The 22638-nt window shown below is 33.1% G+C and overlaps 2 protein-coding genes and 1 long non-coding RNA gene across 4 annotated transcripts; all 3 read right to left on the bottom strand.

Moving 5' to 3' along the window:
• Positions 1–342: 342 nt before the first annotated feature.
• LOC146957600 (uncharacterized) lies at positions 343–1197 on the bottom strand. Its single transcript, XR_015018992.1, has 2 exons — positions 906–1197; positions 343–675 (listed from the first exon to the last, which is right to left on the bottom strand). It is a non-coding gene; the product is annotated as an uncharacterized LOC146957600 (long non-coding RNA).
• Positions 1198–4096: 2899 nt separating this feature from the next.
• LOC146957599 (poly [ADP-ribose] polymerase 2-like) lies at positions 4097–11948 on the bottom strand. Of its 2 annotated transcripts, none has more exons than XM_085737377.1 (18): positions 11845–11948; positions 11453–11627; positions 10984–11084; positions 10765–10846; positions 10111–10343; positions 9703–9829; positions 8947–9002; positions 8622–8695; positions 8356–8402; positions 8154–8203; positions 7680–7742; positions 6544–6624; positions 6015–6125; positions 5822–5897; positions 5559–5701; positions 5115–5188; positions 4657–4762; positions 4097–4533 (listed from the first exon to the last, which is right to left on the bottom strand). In XM_085737377.1, the coding sequence occupies exons 1-18, from the start codon at positions 11923–11925 to the stop codon at positions 4435–4437; spliced, it is 1779 nt and encodes a 592-aa protein (XP_085593503.1). In that variant the 5' UTR covers positions 11926–11948; the 3' UTR covers positions 4097–4434. The 2 variants fall into 2 exon arrangements, with proteins under 2 accessions (XP_085593503.1, XP_085593510.1); XM_085737384.1 differs by having other exon boundaries at positions 4142–4533; positions 10458–10846; positions 11845–11941.
• A 1661-nt stretch (positions 11949–13609) lies between these two features.
• Positions 13610–20079, bottom strand: LOC146957598 (poly [ADP-ribose] polymerase 2-like). Its single transcript, XM_085737353.1, has 18 exons — positions 19833–20079; positions 19565–19748; positions 18998–19098; positions 18791–18872; positions 18264–18496; positions 17857–17983; positions 17477–17532; positions 17060–17133; positions 16861–16907; positions 16660–16709; positions 16329–16391; positions 15680–15760; positions 15430–15540; positions 15236–15311; positions 14986–15128; positions 14566–14639; positions 14175–14280; positions 13610–14057 (listed from the first exon to the last, which is right to left on the bottom strand). Exons 1-18 carry the CDS (start codon positions 19914–19916, stop codon positions 13959–13961), a joined length of 1791 nt encoding a protein of 596 aa, XP_085593479.1. The 5' UTR covers positions 19917–20079; the 3' UTR covers positions 13610–13958.
• Positions 20080–22638: the final 2559 nt, after the last annotated feature.

The following is a 22638-nucleotide window of genomic DNA, read 5'->3' as shown; positions in this document are numbered from 1 at the left end:
ATTTGTTACTAGACCTTAAAAGTAATATGTAACAAAATTAAGATAAGCTATATATATAAAAAAATGAACGAGACTCACGTACCCCACCCACATCCCTTTCTCAACTTTTCTGTGATAAATTTGCAGCAAATACTTTATAGTTGGTAATTTTCACTTTTTTTGGTCTTATTGTCTTAACCATATAATAAATAAATTTGTTACTTAAAAAAATTTGCCAGAGAAGTTAAATAACTTGAATTGAATTCACTTTGCATTGTAATTTTGAACAATTGATGTTGTTTTTAATAACAAAATAAGTAAAATAAACAGCTAATAGAAGAGAAAATAAAATAGTATAGTACATGGTACAATTTGTTTATATATCATACATGATCGATTTTCACGTGACAAGGAATATATAGTGAGCATTTGGACAACCAAAAGCATGGTACTAAGTCCGTAACATGTTTGATCATTTTAGATTACAATACAACAAACATTCCTGTTTCACACTCCAAAGAATCTTCTCTGTTTTTCTTGTTTGTGTCTCACTCACTTTTTACATTACAATTCATAGTTTAACTTCAGTGGAAGTCTCCAAAATCTCCTCATCATATTGAGAAAGTGCAGAGTACAATAATGTCCTTTCCTTTGCTTCAATTTCAAAACTATAAGCACTTTCTTCAGCAGTAAAAACTAAAGAGAATAATGTGTTCATATAGTATATACATACATCCACAGTTCAAAAAAAGTAAAAGAAAAACTCAGCATGGTTATTTTAATTATTTCAATTATGTAATGAAATTATATTGTTCATATGATAAGGTAGTCACAACCATATTATAGAATGGAAATTCTTTCATAATCATAATATATGTTAAAGTAGAAAAATTACAAAGAAAGAAGAAGCATGGCAATTAAATTACCTGATGAAGAGAAAGTGAATTAAGTTGAGTAATTAAGTGAGATTAGAGGGAAGGGTGAGGAAGCCTAGTTGGAGAAGGGGAGCACGTGCAAAAGAGATTGATATGCATTATGAGAGAATGAATCATAAGAGGATTTGCACGTGCCCTGCTTCTCCAACAAGGAGCTTCTTACCCAGTGAAATGAAGCTATTGCACTTTGTGTTTGATGAGAAGTAGAAGTTGAATTGAACCAACCAAGGGAAAGGCTTAGTATTTATAGGTAGCAACTTAAGAGAGAGAGATATGACATAAGAGATCTAACTAAAGTAACGTGGCAGAAGCAATGAGTATGGTGGACATCATAATAATAATAATAATAATAATAATAATAATAATAACAACAACAACAATAAATAATAATAATAATAATAATAATAATAATAATAATAATAATAATAATAATAATAACAACAACAACAATAAATAATAATAATAATAATAATTATTATTATTATTATTATTATAAAGTGATTCTTTCAAAAAAAAAATATTATAAAGTGATTGAATTCGAATGATAAATAAATTTGAAGTAAAGACGTGTTTTTCGGGAGAACTGAGTTCGAATCTGCGTTAAAAGCAATTTTTAATCAGACTTTACATATCAAATAATAATAATAATATATACAAATATATAAAAAAATATCAAATTTTGGCATAGTATTTTGCTTTTCTAATTTTACTGTTAATTTATTTAGTTATTATTTTATAATTTTTAACATAATTTTAAAAAAAATATGCTTACTATATATAAAGAATATATCAAATTTTACACTAGGTTTTCTCTCTTCAAATTTTAAACTATTTTATTTATAATTTTATCCTTAAAAAGCATATGGGTTGGTGTTCGTCTATATGTTAGTAGTAATAATAAGAATTTAAAGGTATGTTTGGATTAAAATTTGCAAAATTACTTTGATCAATCCTCATTTTACAAAATTAAGTTTGATTAAAATGAATTTGCTCCAAAGTGATTCATGCTTGTACAACTTTTCTCAAAAGTATGTATGGTATGCACATACACACTTTTTTTCACAAGTATTAAAAAATAATCTACTCAATGATGAGATATGATGGTATTTATATGTAAAACTTTTTTTACGTATATGTATAGCAATTGAAGTAAATCATAATCCCAGTAAGCCATGCCATGCCATGATGGCAGTGTACACAGAAATTCAAAGGAGGGATATCGAAGGAAACCCAATTTGAGTGTTGTCTGCCTTAATTTCATAAAAAAGTGACCAACCCCTTTGTTCATTTGAGGTTTCACTAGAGCAGAGGAAACTAGTACAATACATAAATGTCCTGTGATTTAATCCCAGCCATTGGATCAAGAATATTGGGTCCCACATCCATATATTGGATTGCAAACAATTTGAGGAGAAGAAGAATAATGTATGAGTGCACGTAGGCTTTGCGTGTTGTTGTGTAAGTTTTTGAGTATGGTATGTGTGTGAAATTTAGAGAAAGTTTGGAACCTCACTAGCTTGATATGATTCCCTATAAGTAATAGGTCCTTACCTTTTCTCTTCCTAAAGTTTTTAATGTTTTAACTTTCACCACAGGGTAGATTACAATATTTTCAAAGTGTACATTAATTAAATTACCTAAACACTGTCTTAGTTGTTGTGTGCCGACCATGGCCAATGTCCTCAAGTAGAAAAATGTCTCTCAAAACTTGAATCAGCAAGAAACATGAATTTCAGCTACTTCAAATTTAATGCCAAACCACCCACAAACATGTTTCATTTGATATTGATTTTTTTGCTTTGTGTTAAACCAATAAACATTCAATTCAAATGTTGCATGCATGTAGAATGTAAATTCCCTTATTACATGCTAATTAGAGAGAATCCTATGTCCACCACCTATAAACACATTTTTATATTTTATCTTATCCAATGAGAGACTTTTAATACATCATTCTCACATTCAAAATTGGACATTTGAAGTGTAATCCAAGTCATCCAATAGTGGTGACTAGGTGACCAGATCTTAGAATTTGGGTTGGATATAACTCAACGTTTACAAAACCGGCTTGTAACATGAGGAATGTCTTCCACTTATAGGCATATTTTCATGTCATATCTCATCGAATGTGGGATTTTGAACACACCTCATGTCCAGAACTAAACATTTGTTGCACGGCCTAACTGATCTGACAACGGACGGTTCAACGAATCTTCGATGAGACTTAATACCATCTTAAAATTTAAGATGAGTTTAGGTCAACCCTTACCAAACCGGTTATAAATACCACCACTTATAACCAGTGGGACTCTTAAAATTTTTAGCCTTGTAATTTTAACTTTCACCACTTGGTAAAGGAAAAATTAAGGTAAGAGAAAAACTAGTTCAATCTAAGAGAAGGTAGCCGTACAAACAATGTTATTATGAGAGGTTTTTTGCCCATAAGGAGGACGAGTAATGAAACATTATAAAGTCTAGTGAATAGCATGTGAGAAGCTGTGACGTGCGGCAATGGTTCAAATCCCCTAGTTCAGTTTCAACATAGGTCATACTTATGCAGCACCACCATCATTACTCCTTACCCTATTCTTCACTCCATGTCAATTTGAATTATACACCAAAGTTTCAAAGGCAAAATTAAAACAATGCTTGACTTGTATCTCATAGTAAATTCCTAAATCTTGACAAGCATTAATGTCACATGCATTAAAGGGTTGATAAAGCCCATGTAGGGAAGTTTGATTTTTTAGTGTCATGTATTAAAGATGGAGTGTAATTGTTATAAAAGAAAAATAAAAATGGGCATGGTCTATCTTGTGGGAGAAGAACATAGATTCTGGATGAGGTCATTATCAAATCTAATCTATAAAGACTTTAATATTGGCGTGTGCATCATGCCACTTGGTATGTGGTAAATGCTTTATTTGGTCAGGCACAGCTTACTATTCAAAAGGCTTTTGAAACTCAATCATGCTCCCTGGTAGCTAAAATTCTACAGCACTTGATGGATATGTTTGACTATGCTTCAGAGAAAGGAACAGCAACACAACAAAAAGGCACTTCATTGCTCGTTAAATTTGGGAAATCATGCAATCTTTTTTTAACATTTGCTGAATCCCAAACCCAGTGTTCGTTCAGTAATTGACAGTATGAATTAATACCATTACACCCTCACTCTTTAGTTTACCAATACTTGGGGGAAACCACATATAACATTAAGATGCAGATAACATCAGACTGAATTTTACGCACACCGTTTGATCTGTTTGTATTTGGTATCCTATTTGGAGATTCAAAACCAAAGCTTATGTGACAAATTACGACACTGACTGATAACCAAAATCGTAATTCGAAACATTAAGTGTGCCTACCTTATTAAAATGGACCTTCATTTTTTGTCACAGTGCAAACCATTTCATATTTCTCAGTAAAAATAATTTACGAATACCATCATTGTTTTTTGGCTTGGCAAACTATATAATGACAAAAGATATATTTTAAACAGGTCTGCTTGCTAACTTCAAGTCCCAAAATTGAATCTAACGTTCACAACATAACGCATCCTAATCTGCTCCACATTATAAACAATGTACTCATTGTGCAATAGATTGCCCTGCAACTGCAACACAAAGTGACAGAGAATAATTATGATATGTATTAAATCATGGTAAGCATCAACAAATGTATGCACAGATAAAAATTTAACTTTGTTTTGGTTGGGGCAAAAAAAATTAGTCCATACCTTTATGCGTGAATTTGTTTTGGGCTTTCCCAGGGGAACTATGAGCCCATCCTCAAGCTCCCGAGCTTTTGAAAAATCAGGAGCTGTAGCTCCTACTCCTTTTGTGCTGCGATAGTAGATTGCATAGCAAATAAACTCAACTCGTAAAGCACATAATAGTATAATACGCAATATTTGATGTTATTTTAAACCTTCCAGTTTAAAAGTGAAGAAGAACGTTGACCAAAAAAAAATGATGAACAAGAACTTAATTATGGACAAATAGGGAGGCAGGTGCAAAACCAGCCAGGCTCGACAAAAACTCACTAACTAACATAGTGACATTACATAAAGACAATTGAGAGAAAGAACGACCTTGTGAATAAGAACTGACTTAATTATGGATTTAGTACTTCAATAAGACAATCCCACCTGCTGAAAAACAAAATTGGAAATATTTGAATTTTGAATTAGCATACCTCAGTTTTCCTTCAGGCAACCTATCAGCATCATGATCGCCGGTTAGAAGCTCGGCCATCTCACCCAATGCAACCTAAAAGTAAAGAAAATATAAATAATAATTATTAAAGATGTAAATCAACAATAACACACTTTACACAAACATATAAATAAAACTAACTAAAGATGTGGATCAACAATGATCATATTGCAAGCATAATCTTCTAAGGATTCGTGCAGATAATATTGAGATTATATTTCGGCAACATAGGATAACAAACAATGCAAAATTTCACAACTTAGGTAGTTAAATTTATTTATTTTTATAAATCTAGTTACAGCTATCTAATAATGTTTGTTGTCACAAGCAAATTGGAGGAATTCATGATTGGAGTTAAAATTTTCATTCCTTAAGCGGATCTATTCGCGATACAACAATGTTTACTATTAAGACAAAAAACAACCTCACATAAAAGGAGCACGCCATCTGCAGCAGTAGGAGTAGGATGGCAATAGTTTGCGCTTTTTGAGAACATGTCAGCAAAGTACACCCCTTTCCCAAACATGTAGCCAGTTACAGGTGCCTCCGGAGGAGCTATGCGCAAACCTGATTTATTGTGCATCCATCTTAGAGACATATTATTGCATGAGGCAATATAAAGTCTATACTCCATATGTACGCTCATGCAAATAAGAAAATTGCCAAATAAGTGAGAGAAGGAATGACCTTGTGATAAAATTCCAGTCCAGTTTGTGAGCCGAGAACCATGCCACAAAAGCATCCTATTCTTTGTGTTAGAAAACTGTCGTACAAAGTCAAATAGCAGTAAACAAAATTCAAATTCAAAATGGCAACAATTGTATTCAGAATTATAAATTTCAACAAGATAGGTCCTGATTAAAAAAATCATTAGTCAAACCTTCCGGAAGCGTTCAGCCTCGCCTTCTTTCGATGTTCTGAATATTTGGACAATTTCCACAGTATAGTCTGAATGTAGTTTTGCGTGAGTATTCATCATATAACTTTCAATCTGATGACATCAAAATAGGGGGCAAAGATATAAAAAAAGGCAGCAGGTGTCAGGATTAGCAATTGAATCTCCACCTATATGTCAGATTAAATGACTGCAGTATGCAACTTGCATTGTCTTTTTCAAGCTTAGGAAGAAACTCATATTTCAGATCAAATGAGAAGAAACACTTTCGCCATATAGATTTAATTTTCATAAAAAAAATACTCCCTCCGGTCACATATATAAGCAAAAAACAACTTTTTAGGTACATTGAATAACTAATGTATTTGACCTATAATTATGATCGAATACATTAGTTATTCAATGAACCTAAAAAGTTGTTTTTTTGCTTATAAATGTGACCGGAGGGAGTACCATGGTATATAACATCCTTTAATATTAATTAGATGAAAATTAAAACAACACAGCTGTTTACCATGGAGAACTCCTCTGTACCGGATTCAACTGGTACCAGTTCACAGCGAAGGCATTTATAATAAGCATACAGGGGATCTCCCTACAGCAATTCCAGAACAAAAATAAAATAACTCAGTGTGCATGTAATGCAGAAATCCCAACTCAAAATTGTATAAAAAAACAAAATTGCCAAAAGGGTGGCATTTAATTTTAAGAAAAAGTCATGTATGTTAATCAGTAAGTTAGTGAATTTTCAAAATTGAAGAAAATAACTAGCGCAAACAAAATAGTAATGCACTCCATTCAGTAGAGTGAATATCATTAGCAAATGGGCACTTATTGGGTATGTTGGAGAAAATGTAAAAAATAATACTTTGCATAGAAAATAAATTAATTTGTGATTTTTAAATTTTGTGTAAACCACAAGAGGCAACGGAAAACTTAGAAAAACTATACGAGAAACTATTATGAAAGACCTAGAAATTAATGAGTTGGATCAAAATATGGATTATGGTAGAACATTATGGCATTGTTTGATCTATGTAGCTAACCACAATTAGTGAGATAAGACTTGGTTGTTGTTGTCGATATTTTAAGGATGTTTTTGAATTGTGTTCAAAAAATGAGATCAAATGTATTAGATTTAACCTCTGAATTTAGTATATGTGTTGGTTGAAGTAATCCGTCTAGTTTTGTTGCAATTTTTTTATATTTTTAAGTTTGTAAACACAGATTCCCATGAATATTTACAAGCCTGTTTAAAATCTGTATGATAAATACCTGCACAAATATGAAGCAGATACAACTAGGATATACTCATCCAACAGGCGGGTAGCGAGGTCCTACTCCCAGCTCTAACAGTTTTAAATTTAAATCTGACTACAATTCAAATCCCAAATAAAAGATGACTTCCATACTGTAAGAAAAAAAGGAAATCATCTATAATAACTAACACCTCCCTCAAACCGGCGATCTGGTGTATATTCGTCATATCCATTAAGCTTATTATGACATCGCTATCTTTGGAGCTCGAAAAGAGTTTATTTATAATTTATAAAAATTAACAGGATCATCCAGATAAAATTCAAAAAAAAAATTGGAAAAAGGTTTTAGATATTGAAATCAAGTACATAAAAGAAATTCAAACAAGGGTACCTGCATTTCTGAATAATCCTTAAGTAGCTTTGTGGCAACCTCAATTTCAGCAAGAGCTTCAACCTTTAATTGAGTAGGAGTCAAAATAATGTCATTGGTTACACAAACTCGGGGAAAAACTATGTTCTATTTCTAGGAAAATTTGCAAATTTGTGGAGGAAGTTGGCCTATAGAGACACGAGGAAGCTGCCAAGGCTAAAATGATACTCCCTCCGGTCACTAATATAAGCAAAAATTCACTTTTCAAATTCATTTTTTTTTAAGGAAACTTTTCGGATTCATTGAATAACTATTGTATCTGATATATATTATAGACCAGATACATTAGTTATTCAATGAACCTGAAAAATTAATATTTGCTTACAAGAAATGAAAGTGTATAATATTAACAAGAATAAGAAAAAAAACAATTATACTCTACAAGCAACCAGGATAACCAAGCCAATACATATAACTAGGAAAAAAAAGGATTACCATTTCCAATTTTTGTATTAACTTCTGAGGGGTGTCAATTACAAACTCGCCTGTCATTATTTATATTTCCATGTTTATAAGTACACTTCTCAAAAAGAATGCATAATAACCAAAGTAAGAATTCACAATAACGATTTAGAAATATTATTAAATAAATAACTACACGTGCACAAGATAAATTAAACAGAGAGAGACAGCTTACGCATATTTTTAAAGCCAAAGTCGTGAGGAATTATAGTGTAGAACTCTCTGCAACAAACCCATAACCAATTATTAAATATGGCAAACCAATTTCTTTAAAGCAAAAATTCTAAACCACAAATGACACTGGCAATGAATAAGTTCTAATATAGGTAAAGCAAACACATGGCTATTTGAAGCAAACAAAAAACAAAGGAAAGTACTTCCAACATAAAAAGATAGAGGAAAATACATGGAAGAAAATGAAAAGACAGCTAAATTTCTTACCCGCTTAATTGCTCTAGAGCATTCCTATCAAGTTTACCGATCGCATCAGCAAGTCTTTTGAGAACATTGTATCCCTAAATAATTTAAGAAACGTATAGTTAATGGACAAGATAAGCAAACCAAGCAAGTTGAAAAGATGTAAGAGTGCCCAAAGAGTTGAATTGCCTTTAAAGGGAGGTAGATGATAGAATTTCCTTTAATTATAGTTTACTTTAAAAGCTCGATTTTAGTAAAGAATGATGATTCCATCAACAATGTGATAAAGGCACGAGATAAATTTTAGCATGTGTCATAAGAGAAAAAATACGCATGCCCATTGGCTTACCTTCAAAATTGTTGGTTTACTAAGCTTTCCTAGAGGCAACTTGTTCGCATTGTACCCTGAAAGAAAGATCACAGTTAAAGTAGATATATAATGTGAACTGGGGATATCCGAAACAAAGACACCTAGCCCTCCACAGGGGCTAGAGTGGAGCCCCATACAAATACCACGTCGCACATTAGAGTACCAAACACTTCGCCTTGTCCCAAGACTCGTGATTCGGGGGGTTGTGGACCGGAAAGGACATGGCGCCCTTCGCAAGGGTTGAAGTAACCTTAGGCGCCCTCCATAGGGGCCAAGGTGACCATAGGCGCCCCCTACGCAGGCGCCACCTACGAAACCTTCTAGAAGCGGCTAGAAGGTTCAATGCTTATCTCGGCCCAAATGCCTAAGCTAGCGGAGAAACGGGCCCAATGACGGCTATAAATACTAACCTTGAGAGCATTCTCAAGGCATGACCTAAACAGATTAACCCTAGTCTGATAATCGTACTCACTGCAAGTACATAGTGGTTTAGAAGGTAGGTCGAAAAGTAGACGAGAGGATCAAATTGATATATTCCTAGTCTTTGTCTGCTTACTTTCTTCCATATCCAAATAAGCAGAGAAAAGTTACCCTTTTCTTTCTTTCTTTCTCATTTCTATTCATCCAAACAACATATTTTATTCATTTAGCTTCTCATCTCTTATCCATATCACATGCTTTGAGAACATATGATATGGGATTCATCCTGTATAAAGAAAAGAAGTAAAAACTAACCTATTTCCATCATTTGCTGATTCATCATGCTCAAATTGCAAACAAGGGATATAAATTTTGCAATACTTGGCTCAAGTCTTGATTCCAGAGGCTGCTTTCTCACAGCATGACCAGGATTTTCTGTAACCTAAAAGCAGTTGCGAAATGATTAGAGTGCTGATTGAAATTGTTCATTCTTTTTGATTCCCTTCCACGACGAGCGACAAGTGAAGATAACATTAATTACTACTGGCAAGAGATAAGAGAAGTCTATCCTATAAATACAAGAAAAAGTGCCTTTTGATAAAAGAAACAGTAAACTAGTTCATTGATCAAGGGTTAATGACTAGAGTTGATTGCAAAAGAGCACACCAAGTTAAATGAAGAGATGGAAAATGTTACAAGGGGAACATAGTCAACTCAACTCACCGTTGATTCTTTTTCCTCACCGTTGTAGTCCATTTCCAGCCATGCGTAACTCTTTGGATGGAAAACAAAATTGTTCCTATCAGACCAAGCATTCTTGGTCTTGGCTAAGAACTTTTGTTCAAACTCCTTGATGGCACTTTCACGTGAAGAGTGGCCTTGTAACTTGTCTTGGCCCTTTTTGCCTACCCTTCCCCATCTATTGTAAACAAGGAAGGTACTACCATCATCAGATTCTGCAAGAAATTTTGATATAGGAAATAAGAAAAGCCTGCCGAATTACCAAAAACTATTGGAGAAACAAGAGGCCAAACAAACTTTCTTTTCTACTAGTGATAAATTGTCCTAACTTGTAATAACTTGCATTGTAGGTTGGGGACGAATAATAACTAGCATATCTGCCAAGCATCGTCTGATTGGGGACGAATAATAACTAACATATCAGCCAAGCATCGTCTGATATTCCAAAAAATAAAGAGAAGGAGTAATAGTACAACAAATATTGAAAGGAGCGCTAAACCAGAGTTGTGATAACTCAAATTTTGCAGCTGCAAAGAATCGTTATCACATAACTAGTTAACTACCACAACAAATCAAAGTCTTCGGAAATGTTATCATAACATCAACATCAGTACAGAGATGGAATTGAGAGCTAACCAAGAACTTGAATGACATAGAACTTGTTATTGTTGTCCCCAACATTTGTCTGGTTCAATGCAGCATCATAGATTTCACCACCCTGCATAGTAAAAAAAAGGTACCACACAAGTCCAAGACCCATTAACTAACCAACCATCCAAACAAAGGTAATCAATTGAACAATATCTCAATGACAACCACAACAACAACACAAGCAACTAATGTTATTAGACTTGCCAGTTCAAGAACATGATACTTTGCTTTTATGTGGTCCGGAAGCCATTGATCAAGAACAGCCGTACCCTTTTTGGTTTTCGTCACTATCTTTTCTTCCTCCTCTGCAGCCATAAGAGACACACTTCAAAAGGGGAAAAAGATAAAAGAAAAAGGGAAGACACAATACACAATGTACAATGTCTATGCTACAATTTAGGCCCTGTTTGGATAAACAACCTATTTGTAGCTTATAGCACAAGCACTTATCACGCGATAAGCGGTTATGTATAAGCTATTTCTATAGCCAAAGGTAAAATAAAAGTTAAATTGTTTCCGTTTAAGCTATAAGTCTATTTCATAAAAAAGTGAAATTTAAGTATCTTGGGGAAGTTATGAAAATAAGCTTATGAAAACTCATGTAAGTAGATAAACTCAAATAATCCAATCCAGTACATAAGCTTAAAATAGAAACTAGGAGCATTCGACATACCTTGATGAACGGTTTGGAGTGATTGTTTGGTTGAAAATCGACGGTGAATGAGAGTAGTAGTGATTTGATCATAATGGTTGTTGAGAGAGTAACTTGACCTCTTTCCAAGAAAGGATGAACCTAGCAGAGTAGGCTTGGTTCCGGTGATGGTGGTGAGTCCTCGTCGGAAAAGAAGCTGAGACGGAAAAGAGGTGAATATGATTTGATAAAACCGGATGTAGTGTAGTGTAGTGTGAGCTTGACGAAAAAGTTATGAATGCAGTCTAGCCTATGCCTTAGTCTAGAAACAAACTATACTATAATGGCCTATTTTCCGATTGAACTCCGGATTACCGTAGAGACATTTTTTTCATGAAGGTGAACTTAAAAAAATAAAAATAAAGAACATTTACCTTTAGCGGTCCATGAGAACTGATCGATGACGAGAGAATTAGGATTCGTTTAGAGGTAGAGTTGACTATTCTCGTTGCCATCTCGGTTATTAGAATTAGGTTAATTGTTTAATGACAATGATTAAATAACTAAATGGTTGAGTATCTGGACTTTCTATTGGACATTATCGGATGATCCAACCCAACAATATCACGATCCATTTAGAAAGAAAATTCAAGTCAAGTTTATTGATTTAATCGGTAAAAGATTCGTGATTTTATATTGATCACATATCATTGCGGAAAATTATATAGAAAATAATTACTTTGTTAATATTGTTAGATATTTGAAGATACTAAATGAAAATTAGCAGCACTAATATAATATTTCTATTAAATATTTTTCTCTTATATATACAAAAATCTATTAAATATTTCAATTGCATTCATTGCAGATTTTATTTGCTTATATATGGGAAAAAAGAATTCTTTTTTTTTTTTGTCAGGTAGCCTAGTGGCTAGAATTCACCTTTTTCAAGGTGAATAAGATGGGTGTCCGGGGTTCGAATCCCGACCCCTGCATATAACAATGCATGTCCTAGCCTACTGAGTCATTCTCACGGGGACGGGAAAAAAGAATTCTATGTACTGCTATAATAATTCTTCATTATTATTTTTCAAAATCTCTGTCATTTTTTCTCTCAAAAAATGTCCTGCTATAAGAAAGTCGATGTGATATAATTTTTAAAACTCACGACTATTTTCTAAATATCAACATTAATGTATTTTTTCTATTAAATATTTTGTTATTTTATATGCAAAACATTGTTAAAAAATTGCATCATGTCCGTTCCGAGGACTTTTCAAAACAATTTGGTAGACTTCAATATTATTATATTATTATTAGTAAAGTGAAAGATTAGTATTTTTTTTTAAAGATTAGTATTTAATAATAACTGATAATAATTTATGTTAAAAATAATCCATAATAATTTATTATTGTGGATCTATAGTTGATTAATGAAAGAATTATTCCAATATTCTCTCACTTGGATAAAAATAGTCGTTTATTTTAGAAAATATGAATTTTTAGACAATAATCAATTAATAAACAAATGACATTAAAGACTAGAATATCATAAAGGGAAGTTGAAAAAATTGCATCTGAATTATTTAGTTATTTTAGAAAAAAAATTTAATGTCATTGTTAAACAAATGACAATAATCAATTAATAGGTTGTCATTCAGATTTGTGGAAGTTGAGAAATAATGTTATTTTTGAAGAGAATTTTCAAATACCGTTCAACCAATCTTTAATGATCTTGATATTAGTTAGAGATATTGAAGACCGCAATTTGGAGTTAAAGGAGATTTCCCCCATAGGTTGGAAGCGGCTGTATGAGGGTTGAATCAAGCTCAACTGTGATGTACTTGCAAAGATAATGTAAGGATTGTCGGGTGCAGCAATCATTTTTGTGATACAAATGAGAAATGGATAAGAGGATATGTTAAGGAGATGCATTCTGAGATGTGGGGATTGTACGTAAGCTTGGACATGACTTGGATGGAGCAGTTTAATCACCTTATAGGGAAAAGTGACATGATCTCCAATAATTTTAAGTTCAATGGGAACATCCTTATTTCAGTTCACCGTATTTGACAACTATCGAAGATGAGGTGGGAGGTAAAAACCAACCACACTTGACGCAAAATCAATAAATGTATGAATTCTCTATTTCCGCTGAGGTAATATAGTGAAGTATTGTTGGATTTATAAAGAAAAACATTCAAAATAAGATTTTCTCTCTAAATACAAGGGAGAGAATATGTAGTCTTATATTGCATGCAGATAGTAGATTCTAACTTTGTTCACATCAATGTTATAATTTATGTTTAATTACGCGCCTCCTCTGATTTCCTTAGCAACGTAAAACCATGAAATCTCCACACTCTAACCCTAATTAAAATAAAAACATTTACAGAAATTTATCACTTAATTATCCCTGATCCTAAGTTTCCATTTCTACCTTGTGCTTCATTTTTCTTGATCACGATGTAAACCATTTCATTTTTCTCAGTAAAAATAATTCACACAGATCATCATTGTTTTTGGCTTGGCGAACTAGATAATGACGCTAACTTCTGCTCCTAAAATTGAATTTAACGTTAACAACATAACGCATCTTAATCTGCTCCACATTATAAACAATATATTCATTGTACAATAGAGCACCCTGCAACACAAATCGATAGAGATTAGTTACGGTATCATGTATTATTAAATCATGGTAATTATCAACAAACTTCTGCCTGAACTGTTTTTGTTGGAAGAGAAAACTTCTACTGCATACCTTTATGTTTGAATTCTTTTTGGGCTTTGCCAGGGGAACTATGAGCCCATCCTCAAGCTCCTGTGCTTTCGAAAAATCAGGACCTGTAGCTCCTACTCCTTTTGTGCTGCGGAACGAGATTGCATAGCAAATAAACTCAATTAGTAAGTCATATAATACACAATATTTGATGCTACATGAAACTTAGCTGGTGCTATTAAAAGTAATGAACAAAGAACTTAGTTATAGACAGTTAGGGGAGGCAGGCACAAAGCCAGCCAGACTCGACGAAAACTTAATTGACAGACATTACATAAAGACATATATCAATTGATCAAAATATGTTTAGTATTTCAATAAGAACAATCCAGCCTGCTAGAATCGATACAATTATGAAATTGGAATAACATACCTCAGTTTTCCTTCAGGCAACCTATCAGCGTCATATTTAGAATATAGAAGCTCGGCCATCTCACCCAGTGCAACCTAACAGTACAGAAAATATAAATAAATAATTATTAAAGATATAAATCAGTAACATTTTAGAGCAAAGTTGCTATAAAGAAAACATACTGAAGATGTGGATCAATAATGAACATATTGCAAGCATAATCTTCTAAAGGATTATGGTAGATATAATATTGACAGTAAATTTCAGCAGGATAGGATAACAAACAATGCGAAATTCCACAACTTAGGTAGTTAAAATTATCTAATAATGTTTCACATTACAAACCAATTGGAGGAATTCATGATTGAAGTTTCGATCTTCATTCCTTAAGCAAATCTATTAGTAATGTAACAAATGTTTACTATTAAGACAAGAAACAACCTCACATAGAAGGAGCACACCCTCTGCAGCAGTGGGAGTAGGGTAGCAATGATTTGCGCTTTTTGAGAACATGTCGGCAAAGTACACCCCCTTACCAAACATGTAGCCAGTTACAGGTGCCTCCGGAGGAGCTACGCGCAAACCTGATGATGGTTCATCCGTTCTAGAGTCATTATTATTGCATGAAGCAATATAATATGTACACTCATGCAAACAAGAAAACTGGTAAATAAGTGAGAGAAGGAATGACCTTGAGATAAAATTCCAGTCCAGTTTGTGAGCCGAGAACCATGCCACAAAAGCATCTTATTCTTTGTATTAGAAAACTGTCGCACAAAGTCAAATAGAAGTCGACTCAACTCAGATTCAAAATGTCAACAACTGAATTACAAAATTATAAATTTGAACAAGATAGATCCTGATTCAATAATTCATCAGTCAGACCTTCCCGAAGCGTTCAGCCTCGCCATCCCTCGATGTCCTGAATATTTGGACAATTTCCACAGTGTACTTTGAATGTGTTTCTGCGTGTGTATTCTTCATATAATTTTCAATCTGATGACATCAAAAGGAGAAAAAGCGATGTCAAAAGGGTTAGCAGGTGTCGGGATTAACAAATGAAGTTCCAGCAAAAGGTCAGGTTAAATGAGCGCCGGATTTACATGAAAACTAAAAAGACAGCATAGTTGTTTACCATGGAGAATTCGTCAGTACCGAATTCAACTGGTACCAGTTCACAGTGTAGGCGTTGATAACGAGCATACAGGGGATCGACCTACAAAAATACAAGAACGATAATAATAGCTCAGAGTATACATGTAATGCACAAATCCTGACTCGAAAATGTACATAAAACAAAATTGCCATATGCGTGGTATTTTATTTTAAAAATAATTCATGTAAATATATTAATCAGTAAGTAAGCCAGTGAATTTTCAAAATTGAAGAAACTGACTAGTGCAAACAAAATAGTAATGCACTCCATTCAGTAGACAAGTGAATATTGGTAATGGTCACTTTTTGGATATACTAAATTTAAATCGGACTACAAGTCTACAAATCAAATCCCTAATAAAAGATAACTTCTATACAAAAGAAAAATCTATCATAACTAACACCCCCCCCCCCCCCCCCCCCCCCCCCCCCCCCCCCTCCCTCTCAAACCAGTGTTCTGGACTTCTGGTATATATTCATCATATACATTAAGCTTGTGACATAGCTATCCTTGGAGTTCGAAGAGAGTATATTATCTATAATAACTAACAGGAACATCCCAATAAAATTTGAAAAAGTTTATAAATATTGAGATCAACTACATAAAAGAAATTCAAACAATGGCGTACCTCCGTTTCTGAATCGTCTTGCAATAGCTTTGTGGCAACCTCAATTTCAGAAAGAGCTTCAACCTTTAATTCAGTAGGAGTGAAAATAATGTCACTAGTTAAAAAAATACAGGTAAAAACTATGATCTATTTCTAAGAAACTTGGCAAACTTGTGGAGAAAGTTGGCTTATAGGGGGGGACAAGAAGAGGAAGCTGTCAAGGCTAAAATTATAGCACAAGACTTCTCGTAAGGAAACTATCTACCAACCAGAAATAAGAAAATAACAATTATACTCTATGAACAACCAGAATAACCTGGTCGATACATATAACTGGAAATAAAAGGATTACCATTTCCAATTTGCGTTTTAACTTCTGAGGGGTGTCAATCACAAACTCACCTGTCATTATTTATAATCCATATCAATCAGTACACTTCATAAAAAGAATGCACTATAACCACAGTTAGAATTTACATTCATGATTTAGGAAAATTATTAAATAAATATCTTCATGCGTACAAGATGAATTAAACACAGAGAGACAACTTACGCATTTTTTTGAATCCAAAGTCATGAGGAATTACAGTGTAGAACTCTCTGCAATAAGCCCTTAACTAATTATTAAATATGCCAATCCAATTTCTTTAAAGCGAAAATTCTCAACCGCAAATGACACTTATAGTGAATGAATTCTAATATAGGTAGAGCAAATGATGGAGAGAAATGAAAAGACGGCTAAAATTTCTTACCCGCTTAATCGCTCTAGAGCTTTCTTATCAGATTTATCAATCACATCAGCAAGTCTTTTGAGAACATTGTAACCCTAAACAATTTATGAAACATAAATGGTTATTCAACGGACAAGATAAGCAAAACAAGCAAGTAGAAAAGTTGTCACAGCGCACAAAGTGCTGATTGGTAATCATGTATTTTGCAAAAGTTTTAAAAGTTGAGGGTCTTTAAAATAATATGACAATTGCAAATCGGTAACCATGTACCATACACCACCTATAAAAGGTGGTTTATGACAGAATTTCTCGACTATAATTTACTTTAAAAGCACGATGCTAGTAAACAATGTTGATTCCATCAACAGCATGATAGAGGCACAAGATAGATTTTGGTATGTACCAAAGGAGAAAAAAATGACATGCTCAAAGGCTTACCTTCAAAATTGTAGATTTGCTAAGTTTTCCTAGGGGCAACTTATTTGCATTGTACCCTGAAAGAAAGATAACGGTTCATAAGGTAAGTAAAAAGAGTACGACAGAGCATTGAATTGATATATTCTCTTTATTTTTCTGCTTACTTTCATTCATCCAAATAAGTAGAGAGAAAAATTGCACATTATTTTCATTTAGCTTCTCATCAATTTCTCTTGTCTGATTTATTTCACTCTTGTTTCTTTCTTCTCTATTTGTTTAGATTCTTTTGCAAACCAAATAATGCATATAGGAGCCAAATGCAGTCAAATGAATGTCTAGTATGCTTTGGGAACATAGGATATGGGATTCATCCTGTATAAAGAAAAGAAGTAAAAACTAACCTATCTCAGTCATTTGTTGATTCATCATGCTCAAATTGCAAACAAGGGATATAAATTTTGCAATACGTGGCTCAAGTTTTGTTTCCAGAGGCTGCTTTCTCACAGCCTGACCAGGACTTTCTGTATCCTAAAAACAGTTGCCATATGATTAGAATGACTGATTGAAATAGTTCATTCCTTTTGCTTCTCTTCCATGAAAATCCACAAGTGAAGGTAACAATAATTACTACAGGCAAGAAACGACAGAAGTCTACCCTATAGACACAAGAACAAGTGTCTTTTGATGAAGAAAAAAAAACGGTGAACTAATTCATTGGATAATGACTAGAGTTGATTGCAAAAGAGCACACAAAGGTAAATAAAGAGAGGGAAAATGTTACAAGGGGAATCGAGTCAGCACAACTCACCTTCGATTCTTTTTCCTTCCCACTGTAGTCCATTTCCAGCCATGCGTAACTCTTTGGATGGAAAACAAAATTGTTCCTATCAGACCAAGCATTCTTGGTCTTGGCTAAGAACTTTTGTTCAAACTCCTGAATGGCACTTTCACGTGAAGAGTGGTCTTGTAACTTGTCTTGGCCCTTTTTGCCTACCCTTCCCCATCTATTGTAAACAAGGAACTTACCTCCGTCATCAGATTCTGCAAGAAATTTTGATGTAGAAAATAAGAAAAACCTGCCAAATAAACAAGCAAACAAAAACTACAGGAGAAACAAGAGGCCAAGCAAGCTTTCTTTTCTACTAGTGACAAATTGTTGTAACTTGTATTACTTGCGTTGTAAGGAACACTAAACTAAAGTTTTGATAACTAAAAATTTTGAAGCTGCAAAGAATTGGTATTCCCATAACTAGTTAACTACCACAACAAATAAAAGTCCTCGAAAATCATATCATAACATCAAACATCAATACAGAGATGGAATTGAGAGCTAACCAAGAACTTGAATGACATAGAACTTGTTATTGTTGTCCCCAACATTTGTCTGGTTCAACGCAGCATCATAGATTTCACCACCCTGCTAGTAAAAAAAAAAGTACCACACAAGTCCAATAGCCATTAAGTAACCACCGCCATCCAAACAAAAGCTATCAATTGAACAATATCTTACTATTATACTATTGATAATGTCATTAGACTTGCCAGCTCAAGAACATGATATCGCGCTTTGATGTGATCTGGAAGCCATTGATCGAGAACAGCCGTACTCTTTTTGGTTGTCGTCACTATCTTTTCCTCCTCGTCTGAAACCATAAAAGACACTTCAAATGAAAAGGATATTGGGAAGACAAGACACAATGCACAATTTATGATGCCCGAATACTCCAAAATTGGAGATGTATCCGATACTTAGTGGACACTGGTGAATACATTAGAAGTATGAAGCTCGAATACTCCAAAAATTATTCTACCCGATACAAATCAATACTTTATACGCACGAAGACGTATCGTATCTAAGATACATGTTAGAAATTAGTGGAGATGTACATTGATGATGGTAATGATAGATAAGAGACTGAAGCAGTTATTGTGTTAGACAAAACTTGTTTCGAGTCCTTTTAACGATGTTTGCGTTGATATTCTAACATAGAAATTAAATATATTATAATTTAGACAAAAGTTTTATAATGTGTTATGATCACATCACAATTTTTTTTTTAAATTGTTGGCGGTGATTGTTTGGATGAAATTAGGAGCATTGAGCATACCTTGATGAACGGTTTGGAGTGACTGTTTGGATGAAAATCCACGGCGAATGAGAGTAGTGATGACTTGATCATAATGATGGTTATTGAGAAAGTAACTTGATCTCTTTCCAAGAAAGGATGAACCAAACAGAGTGAGAGTAGGGTTTGTTCTGGTGATGGTGATCAGTCCTCGTTGGTGGAGCTTCTGTTCCAGGCACTTCCATGAAGGATTTGAATATAATTATATTATAATATTATATTCAATAAAAATATATAAAGAATTGTGTACCTTTAAGGATCCATGAGAAGGGAGAGATGATGAGAGAAGTAGGATTCGTTTAGAAGAAGCTGAGTTGACTATCCTCGTTGCCATTTGGATTATCACGATTAGGTTAACCGTATAATAAGACAATGGTTAAATAACTAAACGAGAGTATGGACCGCTCGTTGCCATTTGGATTATCACGATTAGGTTAACCGTATAATAAGACAATGGTTAAATAACTAAACGAGAGTATGGACCGCTTACTAGGTATAAGAGTACAGTCCAATTTAAATCATTTAGATCAAAACCCAACAGATATTTATAAATATTTTTTTTGAAAGAATATTTATCAATTATTCAGTGACTAATAATAATTTGTTATGAATATTTGGTGGATATTTTAATTCCCTAAGTTTTCATATTCCAAAGATGGTTTATAACTCATATGCCTAATAACTATTTTTTTATCAAAGGGAAAAAAGAAAGTAAGAAAAGACAAACAAACTAAACTAATCAACATGTTGTCTAAACACTCCATAGAAGTTGGTTGACTTAGTGAAAACTAATTGTGGAGGAGAAGTCCATGTAGACAAAAGTGGACCAATATAAGTTAAATTAATATATTGTGTCAATGCATTTTTAATGGGTTAATATAACAAACACTCACTAGCTCAAAACATCAAAAGATTTATCAGCACCAATATATAAGTTACAATAATATATATATTGTGTCAATGAATTTTTTATTTGGTTAATTGTTTAAATCGACCCTAAAATATACGTAAAATATGAAGGAAAAAAAAAGACATTATAAGAAGGAAAAAATATAGATTCTACCTATGTAATTTGATATTCTTTTTAATTTAGACCTCATATTTTTTTCATGTAGATATAAAGTTCAGAAGAGTAACTTATAGGTTGAATTTTTTATGATTTTTTACCGCATGTTTAGGACATCAAAATATAACTTTCCACGTAAAATTAAAATTTTCTGACAAGAGACAAATTAATTAGAAATTTTAAAAGCGTCAACAATTCATCAAACAAAGCGTCAAAAACTCAAAAAACAAAATAACATAAACCTCCTTCCCCATAATTATGAATTTCTTAAACAATTCATAATTAATTCCTCCTTGTTTTCCAAAATTTCATGATGAAGAAGGTTCATGTGAAGTTTTTTTTTTTTTTTAAGGAAAGGTTCATATGAAGTTATAAACAAGCTAGCAAAATTATGGAACAAAATTTCACTTGTAAGTATATAACTTAAGACATTTGCAGGCATCACTACCAGCAGCGGCGAAGCTCGCAAAAAATTTATGCAGGGGTCAACTATAAAGAAGAATTTTTTTCAAAACAGACATATTAAATTTAAGGATAAAATATATTTTTAGTCCCATAAATCGTAATTTTTTAGGTTTAGTCCTTAAAAAAATTATTCAATTTTTGTCTCAGTTTTTTAAAATTTTACAAAAAAAAAAAGAGTTTTTAGTCTTGAATTTAATCTCTAACAAAAAATTAAGGACTAAAATTAACAAAATTTACAAACTTAACATAAAAATCACTATTTTAAAACGTTGGGCAAAATACATTTGAAGAACCCAATTTCATCAATAACTGCCTGTTTAATAATAGATTAATAATGTCTTTTCAAATGTAAATAAATAAGTTAGTTGGAAGAAACTCATTGTCCATTTAATTTGTCTATGACTATTGTCTTCATAATTTTTATTGTTGAAAAAGGTTTTTCTATTGTTGTTATTAAGACCGAAAGTATCAAACCAATACAAATAAATTTATCAATTTTGTAGTAGTTTTTTTACTTTATTATCAATATTTATTATTTAAGGTAGCCGGATATAAATACATACCGACTAATTCAAGAATAATATTTTATTTGGGGTAGCCAAGGCTACCCCTCCCATATGAAGGGCTACGCCCCTGACTACGAGGTTAGAACCTTTGCCTCAAAAATACTCAGATCGTGATACTATCAGCCAACCATGAGAAGAGATCGTGCATAATCTGTACAGAAATGTGAAATTCATTGTGGTTGCCATAGACATCCTTGGACGCACTAAGTCTTTAGCCAACTATTACTGGAAAAAAAATGAGGAAATTCGTTTGGACGAACGTCATCTACCAACATGGCTTACCACCCTCCACCACCACAGACAATGACATCCAATTTTCAAGTTGGAAGTTTCAAGACTTTTGTAACGATCTCGACAGAAAAGTGAAAAGTACACTTTATAATTTTATTTTCTTCTTGGTCAGGTAGCTTAGTGGCTAGAATTCACCTTATAAGGTGAATAAGTGGGGTGTCTGGGGTTCGAACCCCAACCACTGCGTATAATAATGCATTGTCCTACCAATTGAGCTAAGCTTCTGGGGTTCGAACCCCAACCACTGCGTATAATAATGCATTGTCCTACCAATTGAGCTAAGCTCACGGGACGTACACTTTATAAATTAAGGACAAAGTGAATAGGTGGTTTGATAAAAAATAATTTTGAGCCAGGGTTTTAAGGAGTTCTATAAGACTATTTTACTAGAAGGTAAGCTCAAGTTCAACAACTTGTATGTGTTTCTTCTCCACTGCCTCATTTTGGTGGTGAGTGTGAGGACAGATTAGCTACGTTACTCCTTTAATATGTAATCCCATCATTTTGAAATTTCCTTTGCAACGAATTTTATGTTTAATTTTATGTAGTTACTTAAAACCATGAAACCTCCACTCTCTAATCATAATTAAAATAAAAAATAAAAAATAATTATCGACATTTATCACCTCTGTTAATTATCCCTGATTCCATTTCTAACGTGTGCTTCA

Source organism: Medicago sativa, chromosome 1 (assembly GCF_051527215.1).
Source record: "Medicago sativa cultivar Bolivia chromosome 1, Bolivia_mono, whole genome shotgun sequence".
Taxonomy (NCBI): Eukaryota; Viridiplantae; Streptophyta; class Magnoliopsida; order Fabales; family Fabaceae; genus Medicago; species Medicago sativa.
The sequence above is the reverse complement of the archived record's forward strand: the minus strand, read 5'-3'. Positions and strand labels throughout refer to the sequence as shown.

Bases quoted from the DNA above. Each gene is read 5' to 3' on its own strand.
- LOC146957599 (XM_085737377.1), bottom strand. From the start codon at position 11,925: ATGGCAACGAGAATAGTCAACTCTACCTCTAAACGAATCCTAATTCTC. The intron at 9,003-9,702 runs GTTAGTTTTTAC...TCTTTCTTTCAG, and splicing joins TCAGCAAATGATGGAAATAG to GGTACAATGCGAACAAGTTG. The intron at 8,403-8,621 runs GTAAGAAATTTA...GGTTTGTTGCAG, and splicing joins GCTCTAGAGCAATTAAGCGG to AGAGTTCTACACTATAATTC.
- LOC146957598 (XM_085737353.1), bottom strand. From the start codon at position 19,916: ATGGCAACGAGGATAGTCAACTCAGCTTCTTCTAAACGAATCCTACTT. The intron at 19,099-19,564 runs GTATGCTCAATG...TTATGGTTTCAG, and splicing joins ACTCCAAACCGTTCATCAAG to ACGAGGAGGAAAAGATAGTG. The intron at 15,541-15,679 runs GTAAACAACTAT...TGATGTCATCAG, and splicing joins GTACTGACGAATTCTCCATG to ATTGAAAATTATATGAAGAA.